Source organism: Zonotrichia albicollis, chromosome 6 (genome assembly GCF_047830755.1).
Source record: "Zonotrichia albicollis isolate bZonAlb1 chromosome 6, bZonAlb1.hap1, whole genome shotgun sequence".
NCBI classification, from domain to species: domain Eukaryota; kingdom Metazoa; phylum Chordata; class Aves; order Passeriformes; family Passerellidae; genus Zonotrichia; species Zonotrichia albicollis.
Genome location: NC_133824.1, coordinates 58,757,585 through 58,782,656, shown reverse-complemented (window position 1 = coordinate 58,782,656; position 25,072 = coordinate 58,757,585). Strand labels below are relative to the sequence as shown.

At 50.6% G+C, this 25,072-nt stretch overlaps 3 protein-coding genes across 3 annotated transcripts; 1 reads left to right on the top strand and 2 right to left on the bottom strand.

The window, feature by feature from the left end:
* Window positions 1-10,792: 10,792 nt before the first annotated feature.
* On the bottom strand, window positions 10,793-14,091 carry GPR135 (G protein-coupled receptor 135). Its single transcript, XM_005491646.3, has one exon. It carries the CDS (start codon window positions 13,402-13,404, stop codon window positions 12,124-12,126), a length of 1,281 nt encoding a protein of 426 aa, XP_005491703.3. The 5' UTR covers window positions 13,405-14,091; the 3' UTR covers window positions 10,793-12,123.
* An 866-nt stretch (window positions 14,092-14,957) lies between these two features.
* Window positions 14,958-18,112, bottom strand: L3HYPDH (trans-L-3-hydroxyproline dehydratase). The gene is made up of 5 exons (XM_074543971.1): window positions 17,570-18,112; window positions 17,098-17,267; window positions 16,690-16,812; window positions 15,724-15,861; window positions 14,958-15,438 (listed from the first exon to the last, which is right to left on the bottom strand). The coding sequence occupies exons 1-5, from the start codon at window positions 18,015-18,017 to the stop codon at window positions 15,313-15,315; spliced, it is 1,005 nt and encodes a 334-aa protein (XP_074400072.1). The 5' UTR covers window positions 18,018-18,112; the 3' UTR covers window positions 14,958-15,312.
* Window positions 18,113-18,261: 149 nt separating this feature from the next.
* Window positions 18,262-24,737, top strand: JKAMP (JNK1/MAPK8 associated membrane protein). Its single transcript, XM_074543969.1, has 7 exons — window positions 18,262-18,391; window positions 18,538-18,629; window positions 19,161-19,315; window positions 21,333-21,539; window positions 22,968-23,149; window positions 23,790-23,866; window positions 24,158-24,737. The coding sequence occupies exons 1-7, from the start codon at window positions 18,379-18,381 to the stop codon at window positions 24,374-24,376; spliced, it is 945 nt and encodes a 314-aa protein (XP_074400070.1). The 5' UTR covers window positions 18,262-18,378; the 3' UTR covers window positions 24,377-24,737.
* Window positions 24,738-25,072: the final 335 nt, after the last annotated feature.

Genomic DNA, 25,072 nt, shown 5'->3' with positions numbered 1-25,072 from the left:
CTCTTTTTTGGGTGTGTTTGCAGGCATTTCTGGGGTCAGGTGATAACCCCTTCACCCTTGCCCTGAGTGCTGGGGTTTAGGAGATTTGGGTTTTTCCACCCTCCAGGATTTGCAGCATCCTCATTGTCACCCACATGTGGGTTCTGAAATGCATCTCAGTTGGTGAACCCGTTCAGTTCTCCTCCTTTTGTTGTTGCTGATGCCTGTTCCCACCTTGGTGGGAATTTTTCCAAAAGCCCACTGGGGCTTTTCCAGGATCCTGCATTGAGGCAGCAGCCAGTTTTGTATCATGGGATTGGATCCTGTCCCTTTTTCCAGGAGAAGTGCTGGCTGGGCTGGCCACTGTGCCTCTAGCTAGCCTATCTAGTGATGTTTCCTTGGCAGTAGCCCAAACCCCTCCTGGCTTATTCCTGCTCAGCTTTTCCTTTCCCACACACCTTTCCACCCAGGCTGTGTAACTTTCTTTTTCCAACACCCCTGAGTGAATTTTGCATCACTCAGACACCCCCAGGCCCCACTGCCTGTGCCAGTGGGAGCATCTGCATTGTGCTCTGACCCATGGGCTTCCCATTTAGGATTGGGGCTGGCAGGGAGCACAGATTCCATCACCACCCTGGCAGTTGTGGGCTGGTGATGCCATGGGAAAGCAGCCCAGGGCTGGGTGGTGATAGGACCCAAGGAAAACAGGAATAGCTTCAACTTCTCTTCCCATCATAAATCCCCATGTCCCCAGTGTAGGGCTGGTTGGGGTTTGTCCATAAATAGATGGGAACAAGCTGGCCAAACCCCACAAACCAGTGAGGACCTTAAATTCTAGTTTGTGGCAGATTGCAGGTTTCCTGGGCCATGCCATTGTGTGACACAGGGGGCAGGGTGGCTGTGAGCAAGGTCAGGACACAGCTTTTTATTCAACCAAAATACTTGATGGGAAAAAATATCCTAGTAACTTACAAACTTCTTCAACTTCAAACCCTTCCACATGGCTGAATTAGCAGCATCTATTGTTTAATACAAATTTCAGATACAATGTTTGTTACTGAAGGGGAAAAGGAGCCAGGGTGGGCACTGGATTGGCACAGCTGTGCTGTGTGAGCCCATGCCCACTGATGGGTTTTCACCTGAGAAAAGGCTCCTGTGCCCCAAATCTTGCAGGCTGTTCCCTCCTCTCACAGCACACCCTGGTGTTCTGGATGGTCCAAACCTGCCCAGACCCGCTGGTGCCAGGGAAGGTGACGGGCACGGCGCTCCTGCAGGAATTGTCCTGTGGGGCCACCCGGGTTGGTGGCACCAAACCTGCTGAGCCAGCCCTGGCTGTGCTCTGCTCCAGCCCTGCAGCTTTCCCTGTGTCAGATGTCACCTCCCTCCCTCAGCCTGTCATCCCTGGCACTTCCCAGCTGGGAAAAGATGAGTCAAGGGTTTGTGGCAATGCCTGCTGCAGGCAGGGCAGCAATGCAGCATTGCATGCAAACTCAGCTCAGCAAGCAGGGCAGGCACGGCCAGGTGGGGAGACACACCCAGCTCTCATCCCGCTGGCAGCCACCCTGCTGGAATTCTGGACTAGTTATTTAATCCCAAAAAAAGGGGACTGTGAGCCCAATGGACCTGTCAGACTTTGATATCCCTGCTGGAGGAGGGAAAGGGTAAGCAAAGCAGGGATGCTGCCAGTACTGCTCCCACCTGTGCTGTGGGACATGTCCCCACTGCCACTGTCCCCGTGTCACACCTCAAGCAGATGCTCTGGGGTAGAACTGCACTTTGCCATATCCACTTTCACACAGCCTGATCAAATCTGCAGTCCTTGTGCAGGGCTGGCACTGCTGGACTGCCACAGGACAGGCAGTCCAATGTCAAGTCTCATGTTCAATGTCAAGTTTTATGAGGAGCAACTGGGAGAGCTGGGGGGGCTCAGCCTGGAGAAAATGAGGCTCAGGAGGGACCTTCTCACTCTCTACAGCTCCCTGAAAGGAGGGTGGAGCTGGTGGGGGTTGATCTCCCAGGTAAAAAGAACAGGATAAGAGAAAGCCTCAAGTTACGACAGGGCAGGTAATATTGGATATTAGAGAGAAGTTCTTTGTCCAAAGAGTTACCAAACATTGGAACAGGCTGCTCAGGGCAGTGGTGGAGTCACCATCCCTAGAGGTATCTGAAAGCCATGTAGATACTGGACCTGGGGACATGGTTAATGGTGAGATTGGGCAGTGCTGGGGGAATGGTTGGATTCAATGATCTTTGAAATATTTTTCAGTCTAAATGATTCTGTGATTCCAAACAATTCTATGATTCTATGATTCTATGATTCTCAACTCCCATGAAATCTGGTTATTTCATCAGCCTGTGCTTTGGGTGAAAACATTCTTCAAGCTTTGCTTCTGGGGGAGACAGGAGAGGCCAAGAGGACACAAAGGTGATGGATGCAGGAGGGAGGGGATGAGCCCCATCTCCACTCCATCTCCAGCAAATCCTGCAGACATCTCTCCTGTGAGCTCTGTCCCTGGCATTATTCAGGGTCCCCCAACACATGCATGTGCAAAGGAGAGTTCTCCATTTGAACCAGGAGTGCTCTGACCTGAAACCTCTGAGTGTTTTTTGCCATTTTTAGCCTTAAAGCAGGCTTGCTGAGAGTGCGCAGGTAAGCCAGGGAGAAATGCCGTGCTGCCGGGCCCCACGGGAGCCTCAGCAAAGGCAAAGTGCCATCTGCTGGCTCTTTACACCTGCAGCATTTTAGAGCTGCCAAGCACAAAATCAATTCTGCTTCTTGTTTTCCTCTGTGATCTCTACTGTGGTCTGAAATGTTCTCACGCTAAGTTTTCTATGGAAATTTCCCCCAGCATGGTTGTGAGGAGGGCTAATTTTATTTCTCTCCATTGTAATTCGAGTCAAATAGCCGAAGGTCACAGCCTGTGGCTTCTCTGTGACTTTTGGCAATGCCCAACCTTCAGGTGGATGCTCAGGGTGTGCACGTGCAGGCACCAAAAATGCACATGTGTGTAAGATAAAGTAACTCAGAACAGTTTCATTGGTCATCTGAGCTTACTTCCATGGCTTTTGAAATGACCACAGAATGCCCCACAGCACCACAGTGTCCCCAGGGCTCACCCCAGTGCCAGGGTTTGTGCTGGGAGCCTGTTCCTACCCAGCTTTCTGTGAGGGTACCAGTCCTTGATTTCTCTGGGTCTGGATTGGAGGCACTTGAGACAGTAATTCATGTTCAGACTCAGGTGTTTATTATTTCCTATCAGTAAAACTGCCTCACTACTGTAGGTTCATTAGCAAGGCACAAAATGGCCAACAATCTCTTGTTACAAGTCTCTTTTAAGACTAAACTATCCAATTAAGAACTGACACCTGGATTATTTTTCCTTTTAACCCAATAACTGATCGCACAGAGCCTCCAGTGAGGACTTTTCTGCCCAATTACAAAATGCCACTCAAACCCATGAAAAAGAAGAAGGAAGAAGAAGCGTGAAGAAGAAACCCAGGACAACACCCTGTGCCCTCCATCTTGCTCCCATCCACAACATACTAAAAATCCCAAAACCTCAATTTCTCACCAAGTGATACCTACACCACTCTCTATAATCTATTTCACATTTTTGTGGATTCCAGTCTATCTTGAAGTCTAGGAAACTTTCTCCATGGAGGAGGGTCAAAGTCAGTGCTGCCCTGGGGGTCAGGAACACAGAAATATTCCCAGTGCCCTGGGTTTGCACATTTTGTATGCACTCTGCTGTCACACTGCAAAGAACTTGAAATTAAGGTGGAGTTTCCCAGCTCTCAGAGCAATTCTGTGAAGGTAATTCATTGACATTGCCATTTTTCCATTCCTTTCTTTACTGGCTGTCATGGTTTGAGCCTGGCACAGAGCCAGTGCCCCCCCATGAAAATGCCTCACCCTGGTGTCTGCTGTGAGATGTGACCAGGAATAAGCAAAACAGGCTCTAACTTAAACATAAAGAACACTTTATTACTTAAACTACAGGAAAATAGGGAAAGACTATAAGGAAAAGAAAAAAAGAAATTGAAAACCTTACAAAAAAACCACTTTCCTCCTCCCCACTCCCTGACTTTCCCAATCCGATACATTCTCCCAAAACACCAACTGCCCAGCCCGGCACGACACTTTAGTATACTCAAACTGCAGTTCATGAAGAGGAAAGGAGTCCTTCTTGTTCCATAGGCTTCTCCTGGAAACACACTGAAAACCTCGTGTGCTTCCTTGTCACTTCGGCACCGCCCGGAAAAAGTCCTTTTGCCGCTTGTGACATCTTCCTTCCATGCCCAGTGCTCTCACCACTGACGGCATGGACCAGAGCTGCTTTTAGGGTTGTCTTTCAAGGATGCCTTGTCTCACTCCAAAAAGGCACAGTCTCTGCTTTGGGGCATCTGTCCCCCCCATATTTTTCCAACCCCCTGGGGCCGGGGGGTCCTCACGAATGAACCCTCCTGGTTTTGAGGCACTGCCTCCCCCTAAATGCAGTCTGTGTCACAGGAACAACTGAGTCCATGGCCACAAGAAAAGTCCAGCCAAAAGGCCACTCCAAATCATCTCTCCCCATCCAATCATCTCCACGTTCTTCGGGCCAGGTCCTTGTCTCATCTCATCTCTTATCTCCCTTCTTATTCAGCTTCGAGGAGGATTAGCATTTTTGCAAGGCCCCAATCATGAAAGAAAGGGTTAAAAGTTTTCAGTCTCTGTCTATCTCAGAATGCTGGTAGAATGCTGGTACTCCCACAGGTGCTGCTGCTCCACCGGCCAGGCTGCACTCTTCCCTCCCCTTTCTCCTCCCGGGCTGGCTGCTATCACATTCAGACGCCGGCTCTCCTCTCTCTCCCTCCTGGGGGGGGGAATGGCTGCCCGATGTCCCTTGGGGCTCCCCCACCCTTCCATCCTTGAGAGCTTTCTCACCCCCATCTCTGTCCAGGCCCCGGGCCTACCGCATGGCTGCCCCTCCCCCGCCCAGCAGCAGCGGCTGGGCTGGACGGGGGAGAGATCTGACCTCTTCACAGCGACGTCCCAAGAGAGAGTTCCAAGGGCAGTGCCCTGCTTTTAACCCCTGTGTATTCTCGGAGGTGTGTCCAAACCCCACTGGCTACACTAGGTGCCAGTCTCAAACCCAAAACCTTCATTGGTTTGACCACAGCTTCCCAGAATTCCCACTCCTTCCTGGTCAAACCACCACACTGGCCCATACTCCAGTATTTGCTCAGGGGTGGCTCTGCAGGAGGGGCAGGACGAACCCACTTTGGTTTTGGGCAGCAGCAAGCAGAGCTGCTCTAACCCAGGATTATCCTGGGCACCAGCACAGCAACTCTGGAGGACACAGCTCTGTCTAACCCATGGCTTTGGCCTGCCAGGACACTGCTGTAGGCTGGGCTGGGACAGTGCCCCTGCCTTTACCTGGGCTGTGCGTGCTGAGGGGTGCCAGCAGCTTTTCCATCTGCTTGAATTTGTGCCTGTGTACTCTGACATGGCTTTACTTTGCCAGGCTCTGTGCAGAGCATCCCCCGGGCTCAAGGAAAATAAGGAAGTCCCAGTTTTGTGCTTTGCCCAGCTCCTGATCATTGCCTAAAACCCTTTTTGCTGTGAAATCAGTGAGAAGCACTCAGGCAAGGCCTGGTTTCTATGGCAAATCTTTCCAATTTAATAGCAGGAGGCAATCACCATTTGAGTTACATTTTGTTGTAAAGACTCCACAATTCAGATGCTGTATTCAGAACTTGACATGACCTCAGGGATGCTATATTACCAAATGTTCTGTAAAATGCACCAGACTGAGCACAGAAGCCACAGGCACAGATCAGGCACATTAGATTCCACTGGAAAAAACAAGTGACCTGGTTACTCAGAGCATTTTTCATCCCTGATGCTGAGATTAGTTCAGAGTATGCTGCTAAATCAGGTAAGCAAATTACATTTGTGGGGTCGTGAGGGAACTGCTGGGAGGGCAAGAGGAATTTCAGAGAAATTTATTTTGCTGGTTTTGTCCACATCTGCCCTGCGGTGTGTGTTTATTTGTAGGGCCCATCCAGAGGGGTTTTGAAGAACCAGCATCCTCCCAGCTGCTTTCTGATGGGAGTGGAGTGGGCTGTGCTAGCCTGGTGTTTTCCATAATTTCCGTAATTTCCATAGGAGCCAGCCTGGTGTCCATGTGCAGCCCCAACATGGGGACAATTGTCACCTGCTCTGAGTGTGAATCCCTCTGGCCAAGCCCCCAGGCACCACCCAAAGTGTTTGAAAGCTGCAGGCAGAAGCAGGAGGAGATGTCCCTGCTGCCTCCAGCCAGGCTTGCTCTGGCCCCTGGGAGAAACATGGATGTTCATCCAGATGTGGAAGGCTGATCAGCACTATTTCCACTCCCCATCTCCATCCCAGAAACAGAGGAATATCATTTTCCTAAGTGATTCCCCAAAGTCATCACAGCTGCATCCTTCTGCTTTTCTTTATGGTGGCAAGGAGGTGTCCCCATGTCTGAAGGGACAGCAAATGTATGGAGCTCTGTGGTTTGCAAACGCCTTTAACTCTTCAGTGCACACAATAAAAGGCCCCTGAGGAAAGGCACAATCCTCTGGCCTAAACAAAGCTTTTAAAAGAACTTTGTTACCTTTATGATTACCTTTTGATGTTCCCTTATCTTCTGAACTGACTATGCCAGACATAAGATTAAAAATAAAGGCAAGAATAGTGGATGTGTAAAATTAAGGATCCCAAGTACTCAGAAATTGCTGCCTGGTTAGTTTTGTGGGCTTCTGGCAGTGCTTGTCTCTGTGAAAACAGCTGAACCTGGAGGAACTCAGTGCCAGTAGTCAAGAAATACACAAATAACAAGCAGCTCCTCTCAGGGTGAATTTACTTCCTCTGCTGAATCACAGCTGGATCCTACTCACCTCCTATGATCGCCAATGAGCCTGTGGGCACACTGGTGTGCTCTGCCACCCAGTACAGGCAGCCCCAGCACACAACCCTCCTTGTTAAATTTCCTTCTGTCACAGCCCCCTGGGTGTTCATGGCTGAGCTCATCCAAACTCCCCAGACAGATTAGTGCAGGTCTCAGTGCTGTGCCCTGGGGTTTCTGCTGCTTTCACTCTGATTTCCCCTGTGACTCATCCATTTCATGCCACTGAGAGGGATTCACAGTCTGTCTCTCTCCATGTCACTTTTCCTCCTGCTTCTTGCAGCAGTGATTTCCTAGGAAAAAAAATCCTGGAAATTCTGAGCTGCTGCCCAAGCACTTTGGCTGTGGTGATGTGGATGCTTCAGCACTCAGGGAGTGTCCTGCCAGCAGCATGGCACTGAAAACCATCACTCCTCTGCAAACTGGGAGCAGCAGGAGGGCTGGCCATGCTCTGGGAGGGAGGGCTGGCCTTGTCCTCCCACATTCAGCCCAGTGAAACTACCGGGACTCACCCCAGGATCAATAATACTGGATCTTATTGTGGGTTATTCCTCCTGGAGGACTTGGGATCTTTGCTTTCTAGCACTTTGTGGCTCACTTTAAAAAAAATAAAAGGACAATAAAAATATCTTACTGAAAATTGGTTTGCATTCTGATAGTTTCTTGTAGATACGTGCTTATAGTTTGTTAGAATTAAAGTACTAAAATATATTATTAAAATTATATTGTTATATATTGCAATTACACATTCTCTTAACATTAACTACTACTATAAATAAATAATAAATCTATTTCCTTTTGGTCTTAGATCAGTTTTAAGAACGTAGGAAAATACATCCTGTGGAATTTTCCTCTCTCTACCCATTTATTATTAATAACCAGAGTCATCATGTGAAAATACAAAAGCATCCAGAGAGCAGAGGCAGCTGTGCTGCTGAGCAAAGCATCCTGTCAGCATTGGGACTGATCTCAGCAGCCCTCCAGGCTGCAGCTCTGCGTGCACAAAATGCCACTTTTCTGATGTGCTTCCCAAATTTTTCATTTCAGCCTGCACAACAAACTTCCCAAAGAGCAGCGCGTGTTGATTCTGTCTTTTATTAGGTTTTGGTGAGGTGCTCTTTGGGCATCAGTCACAACTCCTACCCTGAGTGCTCATATTTGGGATGCAGCAGTTGTGGGGGTTGATCCCATTAACAGAAAAGCTTTTCTCAGAATCGCTGCTGGGACAGCTCTGCTGCTGCTGAGGTCTCTGCTGGCATCTGCTGGATACAGGAATCAACACCAGCGCTGAGAGAGAGGCAGCAATGGGGTATTTATTTCATACTCCTGAGCTCTCCCCGTTCTGGTGATTGATGGCAGCTATTACAGCCCATCTGGCTGTCACTTGTAAATACTGCTAATTGGACTGCTAATTGTTCACAGCTCCTAAGCTACGCACGCAGCATTTGCTTTGAACGGAGGCTTCATCCACAGATTAGGAGGGGAGTGGAAAATAACTACTTGAATGAATCTGATGATTAAATCAGCAGGAAAACTACCACTGCGTGCAGTTGGAGGAGTACTTTCTAAAATGCTTGTCATTCATCAAGACTTAATGTTTTCCTTCTAAGATATAATGCATTAGTTCAGTCAGTGGCAGGTTATCATTGCCAAATAGCAAGGTACTCTTAAACTGAGGGTTTAAATATGCTGGAAAGTCAACAGGAGACTAAAGAGCCCAAATACTCATTTTTAATTTGCCTTTGACTGCAGCTGTCTCTGGTATCCAGGGCTGAACTGGCCTTCAAATAACTTGAATTCCTCTTTCTCCCATACTGAATATCCTGCACAGAATAATCCATGTGATTTTTGGTTTGTCCCAATGTCCTTGAGCAAATAAGATTTGTGCAATTTGCTTTGTCCAGGCTCATCTCAAGGGAGGAAAAAGGAAAGGAGCTGGAGGGTTGGAGCCTCAGAACCCATTTTGTAGTGTCTCAAACATCAGTGTCTTCCTGCCTTCAGAGAAAGGGGATCTCTAAGTGTGGTGACTCCAGCATGGGCATGTGGGAGATGTGGGGGTAATGTCCCATCGTGGCTTGGCCAGAATCCACCTGCTGAAATCCTTTCTCACCCAAGAAGAAGCAGCTGCAACCACAGAGGGCAGAGTTTTCAGAGCTGGAGTAAAACAGTGGCTTAATCCACTGCTTGCTTTCTCCCAGATGAACACATGGAGCCCCATGGTGAGGTGAGGGACAGAATTTCTCACCCGCTCTGCTGCTGGGTGAGAAGCAGCAACCTTCACCAGAGCTCATTTCAAGGGCTGTTTTGGCAGGCCTTTGGTTTGGTTTAGTTAATACCATTTGCTTTATTTTTTAAAATACCTTTTTAAAAATGTGGCTGTAGAGACCTATGTACCTGACTTGTTCAACAGTGCTGTGGTGTGAGCAGTGGCTGAGGGAGAGTTTAGCCAGGAGAAAAGGAGGTTTGGAAGGAACTTTTCTACAACTACATGAAGGGAGGTTGTAACCAGGTGGGGGTTGATCTTTTCTCCCAAATAACAGTAACAGGACCAGATGAAAATACCTCAAGTTGCAGCAGAAGAGGTTTAAATTGGATATTAGGGAAAGTATCTTCACAGAAAATGTTGCCAAACACCGGAACAGGCTGCCCAGGGAAGTGGTAAAGCCACAGTCCCCGGAGGCATTTAAAAGACGTAGGTGTGGCACTCAGGGACATGGGTTAGTGGTAGATCTGGCAGTGCTGGGACTCAATGACCTAAGAGGCCTTTTTCAACTGAAATGATTCTGTGATTATGAGGAGCACAGGCCAGGCACAGCTCTGAAACACAAGCTGCCTCTCTGCTGAAGCTGCAGCAGGTCCATGTCAAAAAGGATCAGGTCAAGAATCTCCCTTTGCTACAGCCCAACTTAGCTTTTTACAGAAATGTGCCAATTTGTGATGCCTCCAAGCCCACAGCCAGCTGCCCTCCTTCAATTCCTCACAGGCAAGACTAACATGCACCAGTCTGAGCTTGTAAAAACTATGTTGAATTCTGTGTTGTAGCAGTTTCACCACTACTTTCCTAGAAAGCTGTGTTATTTCCACTCCCAGTGCAGCTCCTTCACCCTTTCCAGGGCCTTTCATGCATGATCAATTATCCCCCACCAATCTCCTTGTGATCACCACCTGCAGCTACCCAGGTGAGAGTTCAATCCAATCCCACCATTCACAACCACCCCTTTCCATTTACACTGAGCCAGGCATTGCTGTGCCAGGAATTCCTCTCCTGCCCTTCCAACAAGCCACCCATGTCAAACAGCTCCTGTGGGCTTTCTGCACAGCTTCTGTCTGAAACACAGCAAGGAAACACTGCAAAATCCACTAGCTGCAGGGCAAATAGCAGTGCTAAGTAGTCAAGGGTCAGATTTTCCCTCATGGGCTTCAGGAGCATCAGAGAAGAAAGTTACAGTAATGCTTAAAGCTTGGAAACCAGCTGCATTTTAATTTCACAAACAATTAGGTCTCTCTGCTATCATTCATCTGGCAATTTCTTTACAGGAGTTCCCCTCCCAAGGCTGGCCTGAGAATGATGCCAGGCTGAGACACTTTCATTTCCTGCATAAAAGACAATTTATTTCTTCACTTACAAAATAATGACAGAGTGTTCACTTGCGTCACAAACAGCTGAAAAATCCAGTAAAACCGAAACACTGTATTTTAAAATTAAAACCAAAACACTGTGTTTTTAAAGCCTGTACAAGGAAAAATACTGTCTCACACTAAACTCTGACAAAGACAAATGAAGGCCAAATCTTAATTTCAGATTCAAAATACTAATTTAAGGCTTTGGGCCCTTGAACAAAAAGATGACACTGATAAATTTATTCACATCAATGCTGTGCAATTGCATTTCCATGGTGTTATTTTCCTTTTTTTTTTCAACAGCAAACAGCTGTTTTTAAAATATTGTATTCCAATGGATTGCTGCCATCAATACAACAATATCTGTTCTGTGCATACACACATTTTCACATGCTGCAGAGCACACAGAGGACACGTGGTATTGCTTTGCCTCTCCTTTCAGACACTTCTCTCACACAGCTCCTCTAATTATGGTAAAACCCTTGGAGATGAGAGACACTCTGGATGAGCTCAAAAAGAAAACATACATCTTGTGCACACCACAGTTTACACCCACACCCTTTTCAGTCTGTCTGAGGAACTCATGTTTCTCATATTCATAGTATTTTAAGTTGACTGTACCTGCAAAAAAAGAGAAAAGGCTGCTGAAATTCTGACACCTGAGGTATTTACCTTCCTTTCCTTCCCTCCCTGCATCATTCATCTTTCCTTTCACAATTACTTTTCTTGTTATACTTCAGAGTTTAAATTAAAAAAAAAATACATATAAATAGATCACTTTTTCAGCCCATCCTACAGTCTGTGACTTTATGACTGTTGTGTCACTTCCACATACAACAGATAAAAGCAACATTTTCCTGCCATGATGCTGTTTTTCACAGTGTGGTGTTTACAAAGTGGCTTCCAGCTGCCAGTGCTCAGCCTTCAGTTGCTTTTTTGGCACTTAGCAAACAGCTCCCACAGGCATTCAGTCAGTTTGGTGTGTCAGCCCCGGAGTTCACAGTGGCACTTTCTGCAGGTCTGGAGCAAACTCTGTCCTGTTCTTGAAGCTCTTGTTTTGGCTGGGCTTGGTGGCTGTCACTGATGGCCTGCTGAAAAGGAAGGGGGATTCCCCTTCTCTTTGGAGTTCTTGCTGCTCACAAATGGTGTCACCAAAGCAGAGCTCACACAGTGGAGAAGAAACACAGTCCCACCACAGATTCTTGGTAATCCTGCTGCCAGTGCTCAGCTTTCAGTTGCTTTTTTGGCACTTAGCAAACAGCTCCCACAGGCATTCAGTCAGTTTGGTGTGTCAGCCCCAGAGCTGCACAGTGGCACTTTCTGCAGGTCTGGAGCAAACTCTGTCCTGTTCTTGAAGCTCTTGCCTTGGCCGGGCTCAGTAGCTGTACCGATGCATCCATCAGGCCTGCTGAAAAGGAAGGGGCATTTCCCTTCCCTTTGGAGCTCTTGCTGCTCACAGATGGGGTGACCAAAGCAGAGTTCACACGGTGGAGAAGAAACACAGTCCCATCACAGTTTCTTGGTAGTCCAGCTGCAAAGGGCTCCAAGCAGCAGGTCTTTGTTCAGGAGGCACCCGGGGCCCGATGCCTCCATGCCGGCCCCCATCCCTTCACAGGCTGGTGTCGATGGCGCCCGCTCTGCCCCTCAGGGTGCCCTCAGAGACCGTGTCCGGCTGTCCATCCCGGCAGAAGAGCACAGCGGGAGTCTTGCAGGCCCACATGGCCACCTCTGCCCCGCTGGCCGGGCTGGATGAGGACACGGCGCTGCCCGGGGGCCCGCTGTGCCGGTTGATGTAGCGCTCCCGGACCCGCTCAGCCCGGCTCCGCGGCTCCGGCTGGCGGCCCGGCACCGACAGGTAGGCGACCATGTTGTTCCTAGTCCTGTAGCCGCCCTCCCGGCTGCGCCGCAGCAGCACCGAGATGTTGGGGTTACGGGCGGCGTAGATGAGGGGGTTGATGGCGCCGTTGGCCCAGGCCATCCCGCTGGCCACGGCGTCCATGGTGGGCGAGAAGGGAAGGCGGCCGGCGGCGGCGGCCAGCCCCAGGATGCAGTAGGGCCCCCAGCAGCAGATGATGGAGACGATCATGATGAGCACGGTGGTGGCCGTGCGCATCTCCCCGTAGGCGCGCAGCAGGTGCCCGTAGGTGGTGAGCGGCCGCACCCGGCTCTCGGCCAGCCGCACCGCCCGGCAGATGTTGAAGTGGCAGAAGCACATGACGGCGAAGGGCAGCAGGTAGCAGAGCACGATGAGGGCGGCGCCGTAGGGCGGCCCGAGCCGCGAGGAGCCCCAGGGCAGCACGTAGACGCAGCGGTAGGCGCCGGGCCGGGCTTCGCGACGCCCCTCGCCCGCCAGCCCGTACCAGGGCCCGGCCAGCGCCAGGGCTGCCAGCCAGACCGCGGCTAGCAGCTGCGCGGCGCGGCGCCGGCCCATCTTGTGCCGCGGCTGGCGGACGATGGCACAGTAGCGATCGAAGGAGAGCAGGGCCATGGTGAGCGTGGCGGCGATGCCCAGCCCGGCGTGGAGCGCGGCGCTGGCCAGGCACAGGCGCTGCCCGAAGAGCCAAGCGCCGGGCGGGCGGCTGAGCAGGCTGAGAAAGGCCAGCGGCAGGCAGAGCAGGGCGCCCAGCAGCTCCGACAGAGAAAGCGACAGCACGAAGGCGTTGGTGACCGTGCGGAGCTGCCGGTGCCGGGCGATCACCAGCACCACCGCGCCGTTGCCCAGCGCCGAGAGGGCGAAGATGAGCAGCAGCGCGGCCGCTTGCGAGGCCAGCGCCGCCGCCGACCAGCCCGCCGCTCCTGCCGCCGCCGCCGCCCCGCCGCTCTCGTTGCCGCCGCCGCCGCGGGAGAGGTTGCCCGGCACGGCCGCCGCCGGCTCCATGCGCAGCCTCATGGCCCGGCCCCGCCGCGGCTGCGGAGGCCCCGCCGCTCCCGGCCCCCCGGCCGCTGACGTCGCTCGGCCGCCGTTACCCGGGGAACCGGCCCGGCCCGGCCCAGCCGGACCCGGCGGCGGCGGAGCGGAGCCCCGACAGACGGGCGGTGGGGCCGGGGAATTGCGGCCCACAGCGGCACCATCCCATGGTCCCCTCAGATGTGCTCGCCTGGCAGCCCCGGTCAGCGCCTCTCCCCGCACAGCCCCCAGCCCATCACGGAGAACAGCTACCCCCAGACCCTCAGCTGGAGGCCGGGACCATCACCCCGGCTCACCAGGCTGGGGTTTGAGGGATCATCAGGTGTAAGATTGCAGGATCAGGCCAGGAACCCCCTCCACATGGGCAGCAGGATCCTTTCCCTCCACTTTCATCCATGCTATAGCTGCCTGCCCCTACCTGAAAATTTTCTTGAGGATGGGGGTACAGTATAGGTAATGAAGGATGCACCCCAATTAATGCCTGAAGAACCTCCAAAGATCTTGTGCTGGGCTTTGTGACTTGCTGTCCCAGCTTCTTCCAAGGAGCCAGGCTGGGGGCCTGATAAAGGAGACGCCCAGAAGATGAAAACACATGCAGGAGTTTTCATTCATGGAAGAGTGTGCTCCAGCAAGCACAGACAATGTGTGTGTCACTTCTTGTTCTCCTGGATCAGAGGCTGTATGGAACTTACAAGATTGTTACAGGAAAGCTGGGAGCAGGAGCCTGAGGAAAAAAAAAAACAAACCAAAACAAGTCTACTGGCAGTTCAGTAGTTGCATAAATCGGAATTTTTGTTTCCTCCTGCTACAAAGTTACTTTCAAGCTCACAGAAGAAATTCCTCCCAGGCTTTTCTGTGCCAATCTTATCTAAGTTCACCAGTATGCACTCTTCTGCTGCATGAGATGATCATTCTCATTCTCATGTCTCATTTTAACAAATGCCAGTTCCGCCCATGAGTGTCTTCATTTAACAAGCACCATTTCATCCACAGACACAGTGGAAGTGACAGGCCACCAGAGGTCTGAAGGACTGCTCCTGCCACTGCAAATGCTTGGTTTTTCCCTGGAGGGACTCTGGCAAAGCAAGAACTGACTGCACTCAGCTGCACAAGCTGCCCCTGGACTGGGACAAAATCAGTAAATAATTAGCAGTCAAAGGTCGTAATGGCTCAGACTTTCAAACACAGCTGCTCCTGTTGAAAGTTAACCACAGGGTATTTGCAGCCAGTGGTCCAAGATAAGCAAGAGAGGAAGGCTTAGGGAAGCAGCACAGCATGGACACTCAGCAGGAACACAGGAAATTCTGATCAAGTACCTGCATCCAGCCCCAGGATGCAGGAGAGCCCCGGTGGGGTGAAATGAGTGAGGAAGGGGCTGTATGGACAGGCTGAGCAGGGAAGCTGGGGCATGAGACAGAGCAGCACAGCTGGCTGAGCAGGAGACAAGAAGAGCTAGCAATTCAAACCCAGAGTCATGACATACTCAGCAGAATCCTCCAAATTGAGCTCTGGGAGTGAAAACAAAGAAAATGGCAAAGTTTTCAGCCGACATTTAATAGAAATCTAATTTTAAAATTCATAATTTGCAGACATAGAGAAGGCACATAAATTTGAAGGCAGCTCTCCAAGATCAGCTCAGTTTTCTGTGAATTATGGGTAAGAAAAAGAAGAATACTACAGCATCTCAGAGCAGCTTGTATGTGCTAATCACAGTGCACCCAATATGCTAAACATAACAGGGCAACAAGCCTGTTACCCTGAAATGTGACAAATGCTGTCACACCACCCAGGGATGTTTCTGTTGCAATGTGTGGAGAAGTAAAACAGAAATTCGTGGTCAGGAGAAGCACGGCACCATCAGTGAGGTTCTGCCACCACCTGTGGCTCGGGTCACTTGAGGAAGAAGCCATGTTTCAGTGGGTCCTCCTCTTCCACAGTGAAGGTGGCTGTGCCAGTGTAAAAGGCTTCTCCTGAGACCTCCACAATGACAGCCTTGTAGTTCCCAAACTTGGTCTCCTGCAGAGGGATCAGGATGAGGATAGAGGCAACAGAGGGTTCTCCACTCTCCCAACCCCACAGAATTCCAGTGCTACCTGACATTTATGCCCTGGTACATCCCAAAGCAGCCACACAACACAAGGCCCTAAAATCCTTTTAGTGCCAGGTTTGTGGGAGGACAAGACCAACAGGCACCTCCCTCCTTCCCTACACCCTTAGGCACAGAAAGGCTTTTCTGCTTCCCCACTGAGCACATTTCCAGCAGCCCTTGAGATGGGGGAAAGTCCAGCACCAGCCACTTGCCTTCACTGCCTTCCCAGTGAACAGGGAGCCTGTGGTGCTGCTCTGGAAGGTTCTGCTCTGCTCCAGCTGGATGAGTCCCTTGTGGTACTGCAGGGCAATGCGAGCTGTCACCCCCGAACCCGTCGGGCTCCGGTCAACCTACAGCAGAAGGGACGAACCAGCACTAGATTTTGGGGTTTAATACAAAATGAGATTGCTCCCCTCAGTTCTCTCTACCATCTTTACACTGCACTCAGGTAACCCCCCCAAGCCAGGGTTTTGTAGAGAATCCAGATACATCACAACCGAGAAGGAAAAGAGAAGCAGGTTTGGAGTACTTTTTGGCACAGTTAGGGATGGATGATCTAATAAACTGAGGCTATTTAGGAGCAGTTGAAATCTTCCCAGTATCATCTCAAAAGGACTGACAGGGGCCGAGGCCACCTGCTCCATTCTCACACCTCAAGGCAAGATTGGCTCTCCTTACACTGAGGGGGCTCCTGGCCAGCCTGGTTTTTAATAACTCCAAAACCACAGTGTTGGCCAGCTTCTGAGGTGACCTGTCCCAGTGCTCCACACTTCTCACAGCTGGAAAGTCCAACCAAAACTTCCCCTGCCATTTGTGTGATACCTTATGCGCTGCAGACAAGAACAGAATTTTAACACCCCATTTCTATCCTGTTGTTAATCCCCAGCAGGTGTTCCCTGATTAGGACTTTAGGGACATGTACTATGCTGGGATCCTATCTCTGCTCGTGAACTCCTGGAAAATTCCAATCAACAGGTTTTGGGTATGAAGCTTTTTAAAGTGCCACCATCTAAGGTGTGCAGAAGTATTTCTGCTGTTAGGAGCAAAACCATGACAGCAGCACAAGCAATCACTGCCCAAACTAAGAAGCAGAACAGTCTCTCTTCTTTGCAGTGGATCTAAGGGACAAAGGGACAATTGTGGTGTTTCTTGTGCCTGAGAAGAGCCTGTTTCTGTACCTGTTCATCTGCAAACACACAGATGTTGGTGGTGGGCTCCTCACTAAAGGCATCTTTCCCATCTGTCAGGATGGTGCCGTAGAGGAAAGCCAGGTCTTCACTCTCAGGGTGATGAAGCTTGAACTGGGAACAGCACAGAGAGGGTGACAAATACACACAACAGCAGCAATGTGTGCAGTGCAGCTTCTATGAGAGACCAGAGGAAGGGGACAAGGCCACATGGCTGCGTTTCCATCTCTGCTTCACTGGTAACAGAGAGAAGCAGGAAGGCTCCTTCTCCCATCCTTGTAAGGACTCTGCAATTCATAATGGGGCTGGAAGGATGGGACTCTCCCACCATCTAGAGCTGGTCTGGTGCAGTCAGCCCAGAGGGAACATGGTGGGATACCAAAGTGCTCCTCCATATACCTGTTTCTTCACCGCTTCTGTCACTGCACTCGCTGCACTGACAAGGTCTCTGGTCTTTGAAGAGCGCACATCAAGGCCCAGCTGCTCGGCGCTGAGGAAGGCGTAGAAGGTGCCACCATAGCCGATGTCAACCACCACCTTCCCATGGCCAGGGACATCAATGGCCAAGTCTGGGCAGAGAAAGGGAGGAACGTGAGGAGGCAAAACTGTGCTGAGCCTCGGGCTTGCATAGAGTGAAGGAACACAGCCACATGCGAGGGCAGTGGACAGGGATGATAACTTGAGTACTCCTAGGGCTTGCATACAGAGCGAAGGAATGCAGGCACATGCGAGGGCAGTCGACAGGGGTGATAAATTGAGTACTCCTAGGGCATCTTACAGCATCCCTGACGAATACTGGGACAAGGGAGACAACTGCCAGACGCCCCTCAGCCAGCCACCAACCCCCCCCCGAACACGCAGCGTTCCCCACCGGTGGCGGCAGCGAAGGCGGGCACGCTGTGGAAGCGCACGGGGTTGCCGCTGCGGTTCCCGTCCCAGGGCACGAAGGCGGTGACGGGCCCGCAGGGGCAGCGCAAGCGGACGGCGGTCTCGGGGCGGGTGGGCGCCGGTACGAGCCCGTAGTCGAGGGCGAAGCGGCCGAGGGCCATGACGGCGTGGCCGCACATGGCGCTGTAGCCGGCGCAGTGCAGGAAGAGCGCCGCCAGGTGCGCGCCCTCCGCGGCCGCCCCGCCGCGCACCACCACGGCCCCGTACATGCCGGCGTGCCCGCGCGGCTCGTGCATCAGCGCCCGCCGCACGTGGTCGTGCCTGGCCGCCACCTCCCGCCGCAGCGACAGCAGCGACAGCCCCGCCGCCGCCGCCCGCTCCGCCGCCTCCAGCCGCGGGATGATGCGCAGCGGCTCGCCGCCCGTGTGCATCTCCACCGTCTGCAGCACGGCGCCCGACGGCGAGTGTGGCGGCAGCGCCCGTCCCGCTCCGCCACCGACACCGTCACTGTCACCGCCGCCCCGCGCCGCCACACCCGAGACCACGCCCACTAAAGTGAGACCACGCCCCTCTCAGGCAACCCCAGCCTGAAGCCGCGCCCACCTCCCGCCCACCCATTGAAGTTCCGCCTCTGACCACGCCCATGGAGTAACCACGCCCCGCTCGTGGCCACGCCCTCCAGATTCCCCGCCCCCTCGCGTTCCCGCCCCGCATTCCCGGGCGGAGCCGACCCGCGGCGGAAGCGGAAGCGCCGCGGCGGAAGTACCGGGCCGCGGTTGCCGGGTTACCGCGATGTTCCGCGCCGGTAGGACGGGCCGGGATGGGGCACCGGGCCGGGGCTGGGGATGCGGGTGGGGCCTGGATGGGGTTGGGGGTGTTGTCAGCGCTGGAGAGGGCCGGGACTGGCGTTCGGTGCCTCTCCCGGTAACGCGGCCCGCGCTCTGCCCCCAGCTGTGGACATCCAGCCCGCCTGCCTCGGGCTGTACTGCGGCAGGACTGTGCTGTCGGTGAACGGCTCCGTGGAGACCTACGGGGACTGCGGGGTGAGTGCGAGGCTGGGCTTGGTGCGGGATGGCTCAGGCCGGGCCCTGCGGGTCGGTACCGGGGGCTGCTGAGGCGAGAGCGGTCCGAGCTGCACCGCGACACGAGGTGCTGGGGGCTCGGTGCTGTACCGGGGCTGGAAGAGCTGACACAGAACGGGGTGGTGCGGGGAGCTGTGCTGGAATGAGTCCCTGTGCGCGCCGGTTTTACCGGAGTGCTGAAGGAGAGCCAGAGCCGGGGAGGGCGGGAGGAAACTGGAGAACCGTGGTTGTGAGCATCTGAGATGAAAGGGACTGGTGTGACAGCAAGAGAGTAAAATGGAGGGTTGCATGAAGGCTTTTAATCATGCTTCACCCTTGTTTATATTAAAAAAGAAGAGCTGGAGAGAGCAAGTGTAAGCTGAGAAATTACTGGGGTTATTTTTTCAGCTCTTTAAAAATCTGCCCTATGTCTTGCCCCAAGCTGTATTTCCATTAACTGCAGAGGTTTGCTGTTGGTGGTGGGATTCTGAGTCCAAGCTCTGCCTTCTGCAGGTGTGTCCTAGAGGCCAAAGAACTGATGACAACAAAATCTGCCGGGAGTGTTTGGGATCTCCAGACCGCTATGACTGGCTGTACCTCGGCTTCATGGCCATGCTGCCCCTGGTTCTACACTGGTTCTTTATTGAGTGGTATTCTGGAAAAAAGAGGTTTGTGCACCCCTTCTCTGGATGGGTTGTTTAAAATTGGAAAGTGATTAATCTGAGATGCTGAACTGAGCTGTCCAGCACTTCTTGGAATCATAGACTGGTTTGGGTTGGGTGGGATCCTTAAAGATCATCCAGTTCCAGTTTTCTCTCATGGGCAGGGACACCTTCCAGCAGAGCAGGTTGCTCAGAGCCCCATCCACCCTTGTTATTGGTTGAGCTGATGTGGTTGCACAGAGTTTTAGAGTGGCTGTAGGAGAGTTTATATACAAATGTAAGTGTCCTGCAGGGCACCCTGTCCCAGTCAGTGCCCTCAGGGCATGGTCTGTACCTCTTTAATGTGCCAGTGCACAGTCCAGCTGGCATTTTGGGCTGAATTTGGTTTCCCAGAAGACAGAAGGAGCAGGTTGTATCATCCCCTCTCCCCTGGGTCAATATCAGCAGGGCTGCACAGGTGCAATGAGAGGATGGGTTTGACTTTTCTCTTTAGAAATATGTATTCTGGCTCTGGGTCTTGGTAGCAGAGCTGCTGTGGCCTTTACATCAGACAAGTTCTGTAAAAAAGGTTTAAACCCACAGCTGCATATGGCCATCAGGTGTTAGACTGAAGTTTTTTGAGGAGTGATGGCTCTGGAGTGCACTGAGCTGTCCATGGCAGGGGGTTGGAACTGGACAGTCTTTAAAGCCCTTCTAACCCAAATCATTCTGTGGTTCTCTGAGCAATGAACAGATAGGGGACTGAGAATGTTTAATATATGAATATTTACCATCTTCAATGAGGTCTTTTTTTATGAGGTCCATCTTCAATGAGCTTCCTGAGCTGCTCAAATTGCAGCTTTGGCAATTCTGCTTATATCACAAGCGGCAATGTCACCCCCTCTGAGACGTGTGGTGTGTCACCCTCGCCGCTCTTTTCTTTTACACACTGAACCACCTGAGATTATCAAAGAGCTTCCACACTCAGCAAGTTTTAGCTCTGCAGAAGGCTCTGCGGGATTCCAGGGCTGTTGGGATTTGCAGGAGCTGGCAGCATGGTGTGGGAGCCCAGGAAATTCCTCTGGCTGCCCTGGAGGACTCGAGACCCTGTCAGGGGGCTCAGAGACCTTGGCCCAGTGTCCAAGACCCCTGTGCCTTTGATCTTGACCCATGAAAAAACAATTACCAACCTTTATATGAAGAATTACAAGTCAAGAGATGGCATTATAGAGCATGACACAGCACAAAGTACCACGACTCCATCAGAAGGGTGCAAGAGAGGTTTATTACAGCAACATATTGCTTTTATACTCTTTCAAGATATTTACATTCACTTAACATACACATTCACTGCCCATTGGTTATAGGAAAGAAACAAAGTTCTCAGTGGAGTCCATGTCTCTTAACTTTCTCTCCTTCATCACATCTCCATGGTGACAGCCTTGGTGTCTTCCTCAGGAGAGGTATGGGGCTTTCCTTATCATCAGGAAGCCTTTGCTGGCTCACAAGAACAGCACAGAATGTCTTTCCTACAAAGAGAGTTTAAGTAGAATAATAGTTAGTTTGTCCCAGGGTGAAAAATAGATTTTTGAGGTTTTTTAGAATGGGGCTTCAGGGGGCAAAGATGGAGGAATCTGGGCATGTCCTGCCTTTCTCCTCCTTCTTCTTGGCCTCCATCTTCTGGGTGATGTTGGCACTTTTAGATTGGTTTAGAGTAGAAGCTCACTGTCTAACACAGGTGATAGGAATTGCAAAGTTATTGTAAATAATGTACATGTAGTTTTTAGTATAAAAAGATAACACTGTCTCTGAAGGTGGTCAGTGTGCCTCAACCTAACCTGCCAGACAGATCTTGGTGGGTCAGAGAAAGAATGTTATAGATAAGAAATAATAAACAACCCAAAGAATAAGAATAGAAGAATCCTGACTCCTTCTTGGACTGCTGGGCTGGGTGAAGAGACTTTGTAACACATCTCAGGGTGGCTGCGACCAGCAGAGTTCTGAGAGCCCAGCAGTGACAGTGTGTGTGTGTGCTGTTCCTTAGCTCCAGCGCGCTGCTGCAGCACGTGACAGCGCTGCTGGAGTGCAGCGTGGCAGCCCTGGTGACTCTGCTGCTCAGCGACCCCGCGGGCTCCCTGCACATCCGCTCCTGCCCCGTCAAGAAGCTCTCGGACTGGTACACCATGCTCTACAACCCCAGCCCCGACTACATCACCACCGTGCACTGCACCCACGAGGCCGTGTACCCCCTGTGAGTGTGCACCCCCTGGCAGTGTGTCTACCTTCTGTGTGTACCCCCTGTGAGTGTGAATCCCTGTGTGCACCCCCTGTGAGTGTGCCCCCCTGTGAGTGTGCACCCCTGTGTGTGTACCTCCTGTGAGTGTGCACCCCCTGTGAGTGTGCACCCGTGTGTGTACCTCCTGTGAGTGTGCACCCCCTGTGAGTGTGCACGCCCTGTGTGTGCCCCCCTGTGAGTGTGTAACCCTGTGAGTACCCTCTGTGAGTGTGTGCCTGTGACGGTGTTCACAGGGATCTGAGGATGAGGGAAGAGACGAGGATCTGACTCCATGTTTCACAAGGCTTGATTTATTATTTTATGATATATATTATATTAAAACTATACTAAAAGAATAGAAGAAAGGTTTTCATCAGAAGGCTGGCTAAGAATAGAAAAAGAAGGAATTATAACAAAAGAGTCTGAGCCAGCTGACTGTGATTGGCCATTAATTAGAAACAACCACATGAGACCAATCCCAGATGCACCTGTTGCATTCCACAGCAGCAGATAATAATTGGTTACATTTTGTTCCTGAAGCCTCTCAGTTTCTCAGGAGAAAAAAATCCTAAGGAAAGGATTTTTCATAAAATGTGTCTGTGGTGTGGCCCTGTGTGCACCCCTGTGAGTGTGTGCTCTCTGTGAGTGTGTACCCCCTGTGTGTGCCCCCTAACTGTGTGTGGCCCCCTATGTGTGCCCCCTGTCAGTGTGTACCCCCCCCGTCTCTCCTCCAAGCTGCCAAAATTGTTCACGTAGAGCTGGGATTAATGGCAATCAATCCCCTGAATCTTTAGTGCTTTGAGCTGTTTTACATGGATGTGGCAATGTTTAATGGCTTTCTGAATAATCAAAGAAAGTGGCATAGCCCAGGCTATCACACAATCAATTTATTTGGAAAAGACCTCTGGGATGATTGAGTCCAGTCTATGGCTCAGCACCACTATGGCACTGAGTGCCAACTCCAGTCTTTCCAGATTAAAGATAATTTCCAGATTAAAGATAATTTCCACATTTTTAGCATTTCCAGATGTTTAACATCTCTAGGGATGGTGACTTCATCACCCCCCTGGACAGCCCATTCCAGTATGTGATCACCCTTTCTGTGAAGAAATTCCTCCTGATGTCCAACCTGAATGAATCTCCCCATATGCAGCTTGAGACTATGTCTTCTCAGCATTTTAATATATAGCTCAAAACTTCTTTTTTTCTTTTTATTTTCCTTTCCTTGGAAACATCCTGACTGTTTCCCCTAAGGAAAAGTGAGCCCATCATTCTGTGTTTAAACCTTTTACCCATAAAGTCTTTAGAGTTCACTGACTAACCCCAAATTCCTTGATTGTGACCTCTGTCTCTATGAGAAAACTGCACATCTTAAGGAATTTTTCTTTTTTTTTAATTCTCCAGGTACACCATTGTGTTTATCTACTATGCCTTCTGTCTCGTGCTGATGATGCTGCTGAGGCCTCTCCTGGTTAAGAAGATTGCCTGTGGTTTGGGGAGATCTGACAGATTTAAAAGCATTTATGCAGCACTCTACTTCTTCCCCATCCTCACCGTGCTGCAGGCTGTGGGAGGAGGCCTCCTCTGTGAGTTCTCTCCTAAAAACCCTCCTGAACACACCTGTCAGTGCACACTAAGAAAGAAGGAAGGGACACTTTTTGCTTTGGCAATAAGGATGTTGTTTAGGGTTATTTTGAGGAGTTTCACCTGAAAAGGTTGCTTGTTAGGAGCTCTGTCCTCACCAGGCTCCTGACCAACACTGCTTTGCCTCAGCCAGTGCTGCTAGAGACCGTCCCTTTCCCAAAAAAGGAGGAGAGGGGGTGAGAGAGGAAAGTACTTCAGAGTGAGCTAGTTCCACTTTTTGCTAAGGCAGAGTTTGTCTGATTTCAGAGATGGATTTCAGTGTAAATTTGGGGAGTTTGCTGGAAGCCAAACTAAAAATAGCTATTCTTGTCACATTTGGAAAGGTGCCACAAAATCCCCACTCAGCCTGACTACTTTTCTCATTATCATTTTTCAATTTGTGGTATAAGCATTGAGTAACTCCACTGAGAAATAGCAGAAAAACTTCAGAGGGAAGAGCTGTGCAGTTTGTGCTTGGCTGACCCTCACATGTTAAGAGGCAGCTAGAGCAGCTCAGTTTGCTTCACACCTGTGGAAAAACTCTCTGCTGAAGGATAAACTGTGCCTTTTTTTTGCCTGAATGTGTTGTATGTTTGCCTTTAGATTATGCCTTCCCATACATCATCCTGGTGCTCTCTTTGGTTACACTGGCTGTCTACATGTCTGCTTCTGAAGTGGAGGTGGGTAAACATGTTTCTTGTGTTAAAAGAGTAAAAAAGACTTGAGTGAGCAGAGGCCACTTTGTCTCTTGCCTTTTCTCAGTGGTGTATTTTACATTTAAGTCTTTTCCTTTATCCCTTCCCCTCTTGGCTGGAGGAATCCCATGTGAGAATTCCCTCTGATGGTGCACTGAAAAGCTGGGTGTGTGCTGGAAGGGCTCAAACCCAGGAGCTCTACCTGTCACACCTCTTAAATGTCAGGTGCTGGCTGACAGGCTGAATGCTAACAGGAAATTGTGTTTATTTTACAAGTTTTTCAAGGATCTGCTCGTGAGGAAGAAAAGGCTCGTTGTCCTCTTCAGCCACTGGTTACTCCATGCCTATGGAATCATCTCCATTTCCAAACTGGATAAGCTTGAGCAGGACCTGCCTTTGCTTGCCTTGGTACCTGCCCCTGCCCTCTTCTACCTGATGACAGCAAAGTACACAGAGCCCTCACGGATCCTCTCTGAAGGTGGGAATGGACACTGAAAGGAGCCTGTGCCAACAACTCTGTCCCTGTGATCTGGATGAAGCAATTTTAGTGCTTGTCATGCTTTGGAAACTTCTGTTTTCAAAAAGAAGTTGTTTATGTGCCAGACTTCTGGTGAAACACCTCTGGGTGAGACTGTATAGTATTAAAAAGCTGCACTTTGTATTCTTCCTAAGTATCTGGTATAGATGGAAAGCAATGTCTTTTTATCTATTTATCACTGTGAATTTGTGTAAAAAGCTTGTGACACATCCTAGTACAATGGTTTGCTTGTGTATTGTTCATTTCCTAACGTGATATTTGAATAAAACAATAGAGCCTGGTTTTCAATAGACTTTAATAAAAAAAATAGAGCTTGAATATACCAGAGAACTTCATTTTTTCATCACATAGTCTAGCTTCTATCCCCCACCAGTGGAAACAGACTGTCTTCTTCCATCAAAAGATAAAACATGTGCTTGAATCCTCGTGATGTTTGAGTCTGACTGCTGGAGAAGAAATGCACTGTAAAAGAAGAAGAAATGCACTGTAAGATTCTCTGTAAGGTAGAGTTTACACTCTGTGTGCTTCATATATGGAGACCTTCTTGGAGAGCATTAAATAGATCAGATTAAAGGTTTTCTTTTTTTGGCAGTTGCATTAGTATTTGTCACCAAAACTCAGTGCTGTAGAGAGTCTAGAGGAAGATGCAAAGC